The sequence below is a fragment of the Synchiropus splendidus genome, chromosome 8 (genome assembly GCF_027744825.2).
Source record: "Synchiropus splendidus isolate RoL2022-P1 chromosome 8, RoL_Sspl_1.0, whole genome shotgun sequence".
In the NCBI taxonomy this organism is placed as follows: domain Eukaryota; kingdom Metazoa; phylum Chordata; class Actinopteri; order Syngnathiformes; family Callionymidae; genus Synchiropus; species Synchiropus splendidus.
In genome coordinates this window covers 7,449,776-7,463,859 of record NC_071341.1, presented here as the reverse complement: position 1 = coordinate 7,463,859, position 14,084 = coordinate 7,449,776, and the positions used below count along the sequence as shown (strand labels likewise).

Sequence of the window (14,084 nt, the reverse complement as noted above, 5' to 3'; positions counted from 1 at the left end):
CAGCAAATTTCAGTAATTGCTATGAGCACTTGAATGTTGACTTTATTTCACTGATATGTCTCGGTATGCTCCGTGCTCCGTGCATCATAACAAAATATCAGGATGGCCGTCTGGGCAGAATGGTAACAAAACTAGGTTTATTCCGTAATGAGGGCATTGAATGACATAGGACCCAAGCATGGTTGTTGTTTTTTGAAACCCTTGAAGTGCATTCACTCAGTCACCTTCTCGTCCCTGCAGCTACTATGGAAGCAAGCTCAGACATTCCCATTTTTTCCCGCTCTGGGCGAGATGGAAAGCCACATGTTCGAGTGCGTCAACCAGGCGGCCGTACACGAAGAGCTAGAGGACGAAACCCGTCGTCTGTGTGACGTGCGACCTTTCCTTCCCGTTCTCAAGCTTGTCACGCGCAACTGTGGGAGAGCAGAGCGCGTGCTGGACTCCAAAATCGGCGTGCTCATCAACAAGGGTAATTCACCGCCAAAATGTATTACTGTGCATATATAAAACACATGCTCAGTGCAAGCGCACGTACACTCGCAATCAAGTCATTGACTTTCCTGATCCCATTAAAAAACACTTTGAGCTGGTCAGTGAGGTTATCAATCATTCGCCGCTGTGGAGCTGCTCTCGGTCATTAAGGATGAAGCTCTTCTGCTATCAGAATAGATAGGTGATGCAAGACATGTTTAGAGTGGTCTTTCTTCTCTGTCACTCCTAATCTCCGCATGATAAGACCTTTAAAAATATACCATGTATGAAAGCTTGACTGGAAAACAGAAGGTAATACACCTGGAACACGTGAGCATTTTTCTGATATTCTCTGCTGGGAGGAACACAATGTTGAGTGATTGAAACAAGATGTCCTAAACCTTTATTGAACCCCACAGGGGAGTATTTCGATGTGCGCTGCCCCAGATTGTTAATGATGCAACCTCTTTCCGAATAAGAGTCAATGACTTGTTGCAGAAGGCCTGGTGGGTCTTTGTGCAGCAATCTGTTGAAACTGGAGTCTACTTGACTCCAGTTCTTCTGGGTCTTGACTCCCATTTGCCCTTTTATGTGTGTCTGTAATTCACTGAAGATGAAATTTGAGTGCTCCTCACCCACCAAATGTAAGAAGAAAATTCATTTTGTACTCTCATAAGCCGGGTTGGTCTGTAGGCCGCAGGTACAGCAGTGCATTCTACGTCGCTGAAAGGTCAGTGAATTCAGCACAAGGATACCTTACATCACCTCTGAATGTGCTTTGAAAAGGCAGCCAGCAGGACTCTTCAGAAGAATAATCGAGGTAGCGAGGAGATATAATTGAAGTTGACTCAGACGATATTGATATTCTCTGCTCCTGGCTCCACTTTGGTCCCACATTATCTTTTAACGGCTTTTTGTCAAGAGTAAAAGGCCATTTGAAAGGAACCCCACAGGCGTCTGACACAGAAACTCTCACACACACACACACACACACACACACACATACACACACACACACACACACACACACACATACACACACACACACACACACACATACACAACGTAACAGCCTTGCCATGTGCACTGTAATAAAAATCAACTGATCCACCACTCAAATGCCCCTTTTGTATTTCCCCGCTTTGCCAATCTTTCTTATAAATGTCTTGTTTCAAGTCGCTTTGAATTGCAGGTAGTGATCTCTAAAGGTCTTATGAAAGACATCTCATGTGTTAAGTCGCTGCAGTGTAGGCACATGAAATTCACTCTTTCCTTGAGAGTTGGTGAGTTACTGAAACTACAGTGTACGCAGTTGCGATGCGTCTCTCACAAAGGGAATACGGAGTTACTCGGAACCACAGCAGTTTTCATTTTCCATTTCCACTGGGAATGGGGGAGCTGAGCGACGCGCGAGAATCGTCAATCCGCCTGTTCTTCGTCGACTGAAAGAGGCGATGTCTCTATAGAGTTTATGTTAAGACCATGTGGTCTTAATGTCACAAAAGAAGTGCTCCGTTTGCCAGTTATGATGTAATGTTTATGCTGCTCTTTCACAGTAAAATGAAAATAATGTTGCAGAATTCAAGCACAGGCGAGACTCACTTTCTAAGATAGTGATCAATGTTGGTTGAGCGAAGTTGAGATGTCTAACATTGTGTCACATGGGTGATTGACATCAACACACTCATCTATATTATTGTATTACTTATTTGTCCTTTGAAATCTCATTGTTCTCATTTGTTGTACATTTCAAATGAGCTCAGTTGGACAGCAAGTAGCAGTGGTGGTCAGGAACTCACTGGCACTGCGCACACATACACACACTTGGACTTCTGTCCTTGAGGGCACATTGTGAGGTTTCTCACTGCCATAATGCCTTCTCCAGCCTCTCACCCTAACCATCCAAAACAAACAGCTAACCTTCAGGTTAACAGCTAACCGAACCAGGACTCTTAACTAAACCTAAACCCACTTAGAATGACCGAGTTATTTTGAAGTCATCCTCAAATTGAGGCTTCACTTCATGGGGACCAGCCAAATGTGCCCACAAAGTCAAATATTCAGATGTCACCAAGATTGCTCTAGTAATCTGAAGTGATCTCTTCTCCTCTCTCTGCCAGGACTCCACGAACTGGACGGCCTGAATGACCAGGAGGTGAAAGACTTTCGTAGCAAAATGTCTCGTGTCAGCGAGGAGAGGATGCAACAGCTCCAGATGATGACGTGGACCGAGTGGCTGCAGGCCTGCTACTCCCCCCAGCTGGAGCCTGCTGCTGAGACGTCTTTCACAGATGGACAGAGTGAGCTTCCAGCTGACCTGAAGGTCATCATTCACTTCGATCAGTCTCAGGTAAGAGTGAGGTAATAACGATGAGTGCTGGAAGGGCACAACTCTCAATGCAACTTACAGATGAAGAGCCCCCTCGTGTTGTTTGTGCGTGGGAAATGCACAATTCTTAGGATAGCTGACACAACCCTCACAAACTGAAACAGGCCCAAAAAAGCCCAAGTGAAAATCCAAACTAGCATGTTCTGAGACCACAGACCTCCACTGAGGTCCTTGTGAGGAGCTATTACAAACAGTAATTTTGGTCATTCTGTTCCGAGTCAGCATTGTCTACTGTACAAATTGATAACAGTTGTTTACTAGGACAGCAGAGTTTCTCTCTGCAAGCTATATTTTACACTTTGCACGGCTTCGGTTGGATTTTCAATTGGGACATATTGACATGTATTTTATCTTAAAATACCAGGGATGTTATTTGTCTGTCATATTCCTGTGTAAATGAAATGACATGAGCATTAACACGTCATCATCTATGAGTGCAAGCTTCCCTTTTTTACCTTCAACCATCGATTCGATATCTGAGTCTATTTTTCGACAGTATTGATACTGTGACTGAAAGTCTTCCCCCGTGGTTGATTTTGTTATTGTAATGATGAGCTGAATTTTGGTGCCGTCTAGCAGCTTGAAGGCAGAACTGAAAACAAAAAAAAGAAAATTAAAGTGTCATAAGCAAAAATAGAATTCTTAATGCTGATAAATGGGTGATTTTATTTGTGAGACGTGCAGCTCTTCTGGGACTACATTATCTCTGTGGAGGAAAACTCATTTTAACCACCGGATTACAGATTATTTAGGTGGCTCACTTAAACAAAAAAAGTTCCCTATTTTCTTAATCACATTGTGCAACACCTTTAAAAGCACTTTTTCTTGCAGGGGTCGTATCATTGATGTAATGTGCTAAATGATACAGTGAAACATTTTCAGGATTCAAATGGCCCAAAAACATACCTCTATTACATTTCAGACTTGTATATTTCCTTACAATCTAGTAAAGATTCATATTTGTTCACAGCCGATTCTCACCAGTGGAGACTTGTCCACTCGCACAAACAGGAAATGGTGTAATGAACCAATAAGTTTCCCCCCAGTATGTAATCTCTGTAAACATGAGCGCATAACAATGTGACCCACTACTACAAAAACATCCTGTGTCTGTGACAAAAGAAGGCACTTCACCAGCGTGGGCACATGTTTTGTCAATCAGCCTCTTTTTCTGCTCAGTGTTGGCATTCCCATACCAGTCGGGTGACCGGGAGTGGTCATGTGGTCACATCCCAATGGGTGACAGTCAGTAATGAATTATGCCATCGCTGGCCACAAGCCTGTTACACTGGACTCCATGTTGGTGCCTCTTGAGTGTCTCTTTCCATCAGCTTCACTGCGTATTTGCTTCCCTGAGAGCAGATGGCAGCTTCCCTCTAGACATCACATTTGATCAACGTTGGCTGAATGAGAGCTTGCTTGTGTCAGTGTGCTCAGGTGGGATGTGGCAGGATGCCTTATTGAGACCCAATCTGCTATTTGGTAAGATAAAATATCGCAGGTAGAAAAACTGCAACACTTCAGCCCCCTCACAATATTGCATCACCTTCAAAAGCTTACATTCACCTTCAATAAAACAAACACATTCACACATTCATGTTACCAACATGATACATGGCTGTATTGTCCTCCAATTGAGGGCATTAAAATAAGAGTTTTCACTTGATTCTTTTTCAATTAATCCAGTGTGGAAGTCAATTTCTCCAGTACCTGTGAATGATGTGATGCAATGTTAGTAAAGTTTTTAATATGGCTTCCTTTTGGGACTTGAACGAAAATGCCAACAGTGCATTTCTAACAATAATGTATCTGTGGATGTCATGTGACATCATTTATTATTCATGCACATTGCAATTGTACTTCCAGGAAATCTCATTGGCGTCTCAGATATCAGGTCAGACCTATAAGAAGGACACAGTGAACCCCACTACCTCCCACAGCAGGCAACATGTGTCGACTACACATGCTCTTCTGAGGAGTCACTCACACAAGTGAGCTCTTGTAGACGAACCGATTGACTTGAATGCTATTGACTGTTTAATAGTCCATGTCTGATTAGAAGTGGCAAGCATTAGTTGCTTCATATTTTATCATCTGTCAGCACAGTCTTTGATTTTTAATCAAACTGATCCCAAGTGATCCTGTTTGTTTGTATGGAGAATAATTCACGGGGCTGCCTTGTATCCGGTGCCTGTTTTCATAAAGGACAGGCACAGTCTTGACACATTCACATGTTAAGGATAGATAGTGATAGTTTTGTAGTTAAAGTCAATGCATGTCACTTCACTTACCAAGTGCAGGAGTACATAAATGTGCCATGATCCAAATCATAAAATAATTGCAGCTTTATTTGATTAAATACATATATATATGGGCAGAAATGCAGCTTCACATACTCACATATAGCACTTTAGATATTGTTTAATGAAATGAAGGCAATTTTGTTGGTTTGTTTTCCCCTCTCAGAAAATTCCTGTGACCCACAGACATTGGCTTTGTGACCCAAACTGTCCAGTTGAGAGTCTGTGATGATAGTGTCCCAAGTATATTTGGGAGTTAATTCACTTTTCCTCATAAATGTTTAGTGCCGTAAATTGGGCACACTGGAATATTAGCTGCACCCACTAAATGTAACATTCCTACAATTATTATATATAATTCATATATTAGCTGTGTTGTTGTATAAGCTGCAGGGTTCAGACCGCGACAAAAAAGTAGCAGCTTATAGTCTGGACATCACATGAAATAGAAAAAGATTTTATTCAATTTAATTCCCTGTTAATATCTGGTTGTTCCTGAGTAGCATTGATTCATGAAACACAGCACATGATCATGGTCTGTTGTACCAGCAGATGACAGAAGGTTGTAAATCCTGGGACACAGTCAGTAGTATCTAATTGAATCACGAGGGGTTTCGGCCTTTCAACATGCAGCTTGTGTAAAGCAAGCCACATCAAGCATGAGCTCATGTCTAATCATGATACTCACCTAGTTCTGTGAAACCCTTGGATGTTTTAGGCAGTGGTGTCATTCTCCCTGGCACACGCACAGTTGACCATGTGCGGCGTATTAGGAATACTAGCTGTATGCATATGGTCCACAGTGTACTCCACCAACATACTGCAGTAACTCTGGGTGGTAATGATGCAGACCAACCTTTGGACAAATATTAATATGTGAATTAATATGAACATTTGGTCATAGAAAGTGAAAGAGGTGTATTTATCTTTTTTGTGTAGTTTACACCCCAGTATGAATGTCAGGCCCTTTCACACAACCCTACCTCACCACACACCTTTTCACCCTCGTCATCTGGATTGTCAAGCCTGAGTTGGCTGCTTGATATTAAGTTGCTGTTGTTTGAGCCCAGCTAAGGACCTTCTGCATGATCCTGTTGTCTTTCTGCTCTGTACGATGAAGATGTGTTGGAATTGGGCAGAGGCGACAGGTTGGGTCTTCTCTATATCTACTAGTGGAGAATATTGAGATGGGAGTATATCACAGTAGCCTTAGGGCTGGTGTAGTATGTTGTGCCGCATCGTGTGTTGTCCATTTTCTGCCTGTGACCTCCTTACTGTGATGTTGCTCGTGGTCTGCTCTCTAGAGTCTTTTGAAGTCATTTGAAGTCTTACTTTGGAGCCGTTGTAGGCAGGTTGTTATTGGGATCTCATAGATGGTGAATGGCCACATGACACACACACTGTATTGGGTTGCCCCATTGTCCAGTTCAATGCCTGGAGATAGTGATTTTTATCACCCTTCGATTGGACTAAATCTCAGTAGCAAAGTGGTCTGGGAAGTTGACCTTGCAAAACCATGGTCACTTGTGTGTTGACTGACTGGAGAACTAAGGGTGATTACATTTCTGAAAGTACTGAATGGACCAGAAAAGTATTTTGGGACCAGAGCTGATTGAGCAATGTTTAAATGCTATAATTCAATGGTCTCTTTGCTTTTGAAGGACTCAGCCAGTCTGAAGGTGTCCTCATCCTGCACGCCCGCTGAGCTGATGGAGCATGCCGTGAGGAAGTGGCTGACCACCCATGGACCTGAGGAGGAGGTGTGGAAGGGGCAACACGTTCTGAGGGTCAGCCACTGCCTGGAGTTCCTCTGTGGAGACCACCCTCTCAGTCAGTACAAGGTCAGCCACAGTGGGGGGACATGCAGTTCTCTCTCTGTCTTTCTTTTATTTTCCAAGTGTTTGCTCCTGGATACACTAGAGATGATGAATGGATTTTTACCCCCACCCTCCTCCATGCTTTAGAGATTTTAGCAGATTTTAGAAATATTTATTTTAATGATTTCAGTATTGTAGTATATAAATATAGGTAGAATTTTGTCATCATGACACTGAGAAATCACATGATCCCCCACATAACAATTATATGAATAAAACCATCTCCATGACTACAGAATTGTATTGGTTCCTGGCTAAATGCCCAAAACCTGAATCCCAACCTTGGAGTCCCAACTGTTGTGCTCCATTTGTTTAGGAGGGCTTTGCAGTCTACATAAGTCTTGTCCCTCTAACTAGTGTCTTAAGGCCATGACAAATGTCCATGGTGAAGTCAAGTTACCCGCTTGTCACATGAGTAGATTTCTTTTATGTCTCTTCTGCCTGGCCACTCACAGGTTCCTCCATAGACATTTCATAGGCCTGGGCTGAGCGTGTAGTGCTGATTCCAAAACCATGACTCTCCTGTTTGAGATTAGGGATTCATTAATTATGATTTAATTACGACCGCATCACTGCTGCTGTGGAAAAATCATTACACTGAGTGAAACAAACAATCCAATCAAAGTGGTGCATGGATTTTTTTTGTAACCTATTTATTATTAAATAATGAAGAACAAGAGGAGGTCCCTAGCGAACGACTCACCACCGCCACAGTGCATTCCAGCCAAACCTTAAAATAAAATTGAGGAAGCACTTGCTCATCTGCTTGAGACTTGGAACACCAGGAGACCACAACTGATAAGAAACAAACAGAAAATGCCTCTCTGAAGGAAGTTAAAATTACAGACAAAAATTATTTATCCAAAAAATGGCATTTATATACTATTCAAAGATGGTATTTGTAGGGTTTCGAGAAAACATTCAGGCTACATATGACGTGTCATATTACTTTCATGCTGGTGAGTCACTATTATTTATTCAGATGCAAATTTTTTAATCTTTATTTTCCTATTCGATATCTGCCTATTTCAGTCTGTCTGGTTGGTACTGAGCTACTGTGACATTTGAGGCAGTGCTTTAGAGATTTGTATTAAGGAAATCATTTTTATCCTGCAGGAGTTAGAAATACATGAAAACAACATTGAACCATAAATGGTTCTACAAAATCAGGTTGTGAAACAAGAAAAATAAGCATATCAGTGATGAGAAACTGTGCATAAGCTACTACCTTGAACAATCCAGTTGAACATATGAGGCATTAGTAACATTACAGTAGCTTACTTTTGAAATTTACATAGGAAAGTAGACAATGTTTGCCATTATCTCAAGGTGTTCCTGACGATTCTGAATCATTAACTGGATCCCATTGTTTCCTCATTGTGTTCGAGTAAAAGTTGCGATTACGAAAGCAATTTTTTTTTCTGTCTGTGTCCAGTACATCCGTAGCTGCGTGCAATCCAAGGAGCCTCCACACCTGACGCTGGTCCACACAGACACAGTCAAGGCCATGTTCGACAAGGAGATGGCTGCCATCGGAGCCGTCGTCACCCGCAAGTCCTCCAATCCCCTCCCTTTCCCGCTACCTCCCAAGAAGAGAGCCCCCACGGTGAGTTTCAGAAGGGTGCTGCAGCGATAGTGAAATGGTGGTACTCTGCATTGGACGTATTCAACATTTGGGTCTGAAAAAATATAACTGCTGAACTGTAATCACTGTTTTTTTTTTGTCATTTCATGTTTAATAATGTTTCAACACAAAAATGGCATCTTATAATATGACATGAAATAGAGAAACAGTGTGATAACCAGGCATTTCATGAAAAAGTAACTCATTTGTACTTGAGTGAAGTACACGTCTTATTTCCTGATAAGAGTTGTTGTGCTTGGCATGTTCCTCTGAGCCAGTCCTCCTCTATTTCTGGTTCTAGTACTGCCAACAACCTGACAGCAACCATCAAGGATGGAAGATGACGGTGCTTTGCTCAAGACAATGCACCGTGATCCATTCAGCACTCCTCAACAACAACAAACAAATGATGTCTTGGCCCAGTTCAACCTCTCATAGTAACCAATTGAAGAAAATAGCAGATTAGTTTTCTCCGTTTAGACAGGACGGTCAGCTCACTCATCCAGGAGAGACTCAAATTACTGTAGAACCACTGCTCCTCCACATCAGGAGATGCCAGCAGAGGTGGGATTTTTACAGTCCTCCTGGAGTCCTTTTGGTGAGGTAGTCCTGGCATGTCCAACTGGGATGACAGCCTGTCTTATGACACTCCTGAATTATGAATTCCATACAGAAAGTAAAATGGAGGTGGTGTGAAATATAAAAGTGGATGTCGGAGTGACTTTGTGCTATAAAGTTTTGAAACAAACGCTCATTCTTGTTACTGCATGTGAGGACCGGAGGGCTCTTGACTTTTTCTGACAGCAAATGTGTAGCTTGTGGCCTACCTTAAAAAAAGAGGAGCATTGATAAGTAAGACGTAAAAGTCCGTGGCAACCAGTGGGAAAGCTAGAGGAGGGTTTTGTTATGTTTGGCAGAAAATAGACAACATGTGCTGGAAAATCTATTTGTAAAATGATCGTGTGGGGCAGGAGCAGTATTGGAACACTGGAAATAGTTGACAGCCTCGGCAAAAACATTGCAACCATTTACTGACTTCAAGAACTTGAAAAGTTGAAACGGTGTTGAGTCAAATCTGTTTATTTTCTCAGAATATATTTGACATTTGATACATCAACTGGAGATGTTGAAGTGATACTTGTATTAAAAAAGCAAGATTGAGAAAATGTCACTTGTTGTACAATTGCAGTATGGGTGTGGCCAAAGTGGGGCACTCCCTTTTTGTCCAAGGCGAGATGGTTAGTGACTGTAAATTCTGATGCAAACATGAGCTTCACCACAGAATTTAAGGTGCAGATACCCCAGTGATATATGAACGTGTGATCATGTAACCTGTGGTGTTGGAAGCCAAAATCTAGTGCAAGGGTCAGGTTTTCTTTGGTGCATGGTAGTTTTGGAAATGCACTTCAAAAATGACCTGAAACAGACCCATAATTGTGAGGGACATGAAGAATTGACTGGATTTTGAAAGTGTCCAATTTCAATATTCTGCTGGTCCATGTTGCCATCTTCAAGACTACTGTGTATCAATGATTTCACCTGGTAATGAAATGAAAATGACCATCTGCCTATCGAAAAAGAACAAGGTTGACTTCTTGCTTGTATCCAAACAGAAATCCCAAACTGACTTTTAATGGCGTTGGTTTTTACAGCTGCTGTGCTCTCTTAAATAGCATCAGGTCAGTGGCGTGCATCTCCACCTCCTACCTCTGTTGGGGTGTTGTGTCAGGAAGTTGCTCGCTGCTCCCACCTGTGGTGACGTCGCACCCTTGTGTGCTGGCTTAAATGTCAGAATTTAATTGGCTTTTGACTAACAAGACTTTGGGTCAATTCATCGCTAACAAATACTGCAGTTGTGAATGAATTATGATACAGCCATGCTCGCTTCCCAGACTGCCGTCCTGGCCGTGAAAAGCACCTATTACAAGGTTAAATAATTCACACTGTAACGTAGTGATGTAGTGATGGATGAATACATTTGGGTTTGTTCAGGACAGATGCCAGTGTTTTATTTCATACACTGTGTCAATCGCAAACAGTCTCTTTATTTGTCTTCTATTGATGTGTACGGAAGTACTCACAAAACCCCTGTAAAGGTTGTAGCCTGTCTGTACTATAAGGCTGATAAATCTTCGGAAGTGAAGCAGAGCTGATGTAATTCTATCCGCCTTTGTGTGAGATTGAGCTGTTCCTTCAATCTGACTTGCCTGAATAACACAGCTACAGCAAACTTCCTTAATTGTTCGAGACAATGAAGTATCAAGTGGAAATCTTCTTTTTTGGGAACAAAGGTGCTGGTACACTGCAAATAAAAGATTACTGTTAAACAGTAAAATGACTCATAATAGCATAATGAACGGTAAACACCGAAACACAAAAGCCGACGTTGAAACGGTTAAAAATGGGAAACACAAAACGTAACAGGCTAGTGTGATCACATGCAAATTTTAACACACTAATCTGTAAAGAGTGACTCATGCTTTTGAACATGCCCTCGGCGCATCGTGGCATTGTGTACTACAGGCAAAACAGATGTTGCAACTTACAGAGCAGAAAGCAAAGATGAACAGTCACAAAACATAGGAGAATACTATTTTTAAGTACTGCAAGTAAACATAGGTTATCAGCTTGTGATAGTGTCACACTGAAATATGGCACACACTGCTCTTTATTTCAAGCCGCAGGAAGTTAGCAAGTTAGTCATGTTCATAGGCTCTAGGTGTCATGTGATGCTGTTTGTCCTGCTGAGTGCTGACCCTCGCAAATCCACTTGGCTTGACATCAGGATGACCCGGCTGACCCCCACCTCACACAAACACACACACACACACACACACACACACACACACACACACACACACACACACACACACACACACACACACACTGACTCACCCCTCCCTTCACCCACAGTAATTGTTTTTGTATTTCGGTGCATGAAAAAGGGAGCCGCATGTTTTCTATGAAAAATCATTAGCTTGCTCTGCTCCGTTGGTGCTCACTCATTACAAGTCTCCTCTCCTCACTTTCCCTCTGCAGCAAGCGCAGACGTGCGTGTGGAACGTGTCGAGCCCATTTAAGATAGCTCTGGTGAAAGGCAGCAAGGTGAACGCAGAGGAGACTGCCAAGGTAAACACTGCAAACATTCCTGCGTCACCAAGCGATTTGCTGTTTGAAATCATTGGTGTGACATTAACAGATCCTCGCTGGCATTAATCATTTATCCCTCCAGGTCCAGGTGAGGGCCGGGCTCTTCCATGGAACAGAGCTGCTGTGTAAAACGGCCGTGAGCAGCGAGAGCAGTGGGCGTGCCGATCACACGTGGAAAAACAACACGCTGGAGTTTGATATATCTGTGTGTGACCTGCCGAGAATGACCCGCCTCTGCATCGCCATCTACGCCGTCATGGACAAGGTCAAGAAGCAGAAGTCCACCAAAAACGCACATTCGAACAAATACCAAACCATACGCAAAGCAGGAAAAGTGGTGAGAGTCACAAATGGATGCAACAATTCCTATTGAACAAGACTAATCTCTGGTTGTGTGTGTCCAGCACTACCCTATCGCCTGGGTCAACACCATGGTGTTTGACTACAAGGGCCAACTGAAGACTGGGGACATTATCCTTCACTGCTGGTCTTCATTTCCTGGTATGAATCATGCGTGCTTTATGTCTTCTCTAATACTGAAGCTGTGGCTGAATGTACTGTCTCTATGTGGACCAGAACCTTAACAATCTCATAATAATAATAATCTGACATTTATATCGCACCTTTCAGACAGAAAGTCACTAAGTGCTTGACACAACATGAAGGAATCAAACATGACACGCAACTGCCCAAAACACAAATAAAAACAGATACACAGAGGCAAAAGAAAACCAAATGCTCTAACAGTTGAGTAACAAAGAAACTAAAATTCCCATCAGTGGATCTAGGAAGACAACATCACATATAAGACAGAATGTAAAAATGTCTTTAAAATAAGGCACATACTAAACCAGACTTGTCTCTTCGGGGCAAAATCCAGGCGCTCTGAGTGAAAGGCTTGGCCCCTCTTTGATTTCAGCCTCGACTTCGGAACAACTGAAACGGATCTGTCTGAGGAGCTAAGACTGCAAGCTGGTTCAAATGTGGTTAGCATGTCTGAGATACAGCTGGGGTCCAGATTATGACGCAACTTATTAGTAAAATTTTATTACATAGAAAATAAAAAGGGACTTAGACCGGAACCTTGCACTACTCCACAGGGAACATTTGTTGTAGAGGGAGAGCATGCTCCCATAAGGAGCACAAAGGTTCTGTTTATAAGATAGGACGAAAACCAACTCAGTGCTCTGTCCCTGATGCCAACCCCAGGAGTGTTGCGTCCTCCTATTTAAGTAGTGCTTTTTTTTCTGTAGTCTTTGGCGTTAGCAAAATCACTTTTGCTATTATGTTATCTTTATCTATGTAAGACCAGTAGATCCTGATCTGGATCCAGGAATCCTTTGAAGGATTCTTCATGCTCTGTTGCGACTGATCTGCTACTTGCTTGGGCCTGCCATGTGTTCTGCTTCCGGAACACTATTGCCACCTGCTGTCTCATTGATCTCATTGCTATCTTCGGTATGTCACGGGCTAAAAAATGGTATTGGATCATTTGTACAAAATAGTAGTTTTTGAAATGAGATGAAAGCGCTCTGGAATGTCACGTCTCACAGGTTGGACAGCTGTTTTGTCCCATAATATGGGTGGAAATGTGGCGGATGTCCGTGCTGTCTCAGTGCTTTTCATTTATCTCCTGAACATGTATTGTGATTTTTGCGCTGAGTTGTGTGTGCAAATGTGTGTCCAGATGAACTTGAAGAGATGCTCAACCCCATTGGAACCATTCAGACCAACCCGTACACTGAGAACGCCACGGCGCTGCACATCCATTTCCCAGAGTACTCGTCACATCCCGTCATCTTCCCTCCGTTCGACAAGGTGAGGCTTCCTCAAACTAGTTCAACGATTTAGCACTTGAATGTCCTCATCCATATCTGCAACCGTTCAGAGCTTCCCATCCTGATCTGCCTGTGGATGATCGTGACTGTACTGCAGATAAAATCTTGCTCCTCACATTGCTAGCGGGTGATTATGATGAAGTGGATGCCACAGACGTGACGTGATGTGCTCAGTCCAGTTAATGTGCTTTAGCTGACATTAATGCATCGCGGACTTGTTTGCAGATACTGGAGAAAGCTGCCGAGATCGTCAAAGCCAGCGACTGCATATCGTTGGTGAGTCCGTTGGTGAAATAAGCCGAGCCGTCTTTGTCAAATATTTGCATTCAGGGGCAGGTAAGGTGATCTCCGCCTGTGATGCGGCTCCTCGCTCCGCTCTCCTGGGAAACGGCTTGTTGTTGGCCAGTCAGGGTGAAAGTGTTTCAGTCTTCTGAA

General features: G+C 42.8%; 1 protein-coding gene across 3 annotated transcripts in view; it reads left to right on the top strand.

The window, feature by feature from the left end:
• The window catches only part of pik3cb (phosphatidylinositol-4,5-bisphosphate 3-kinase, catalytic subunit beta), a 57,070-nt gene that overhangs the window by 30,319 nt on the left and 12,667 nt on the right, over window positions 1-14,084 (top strand). For 2 of the 3 annotated variants that reach the window (XM_053873888.1, XM_053873889.1), the window contains 9 exons: window positions 241-469; window positions 2,592-2,821; window positions 6,822-7,001; window positions 8,473-8,643; window positions 11,701-11,790; window positions 11,894-12,148; window positions 12,216-12,312; window positions 13,499-13,629; window positions 13,875-13,925. In XM_053873888.1, coding sequence (XP_053729863.1) covers window positions 241-469; window positions 2,592-2,821; window positions 6,822-7,001; window positions 8,473-8,643; window positions 11,701-11,790; window positions 11,894-12,148; window positions 12,216-12,312; window positions 13,499-13,629; window positions 13,875-13,925 — 1,434 coding nt within the window. The other variant, XM_053873890.1, reaches the window with a different exon arrangement.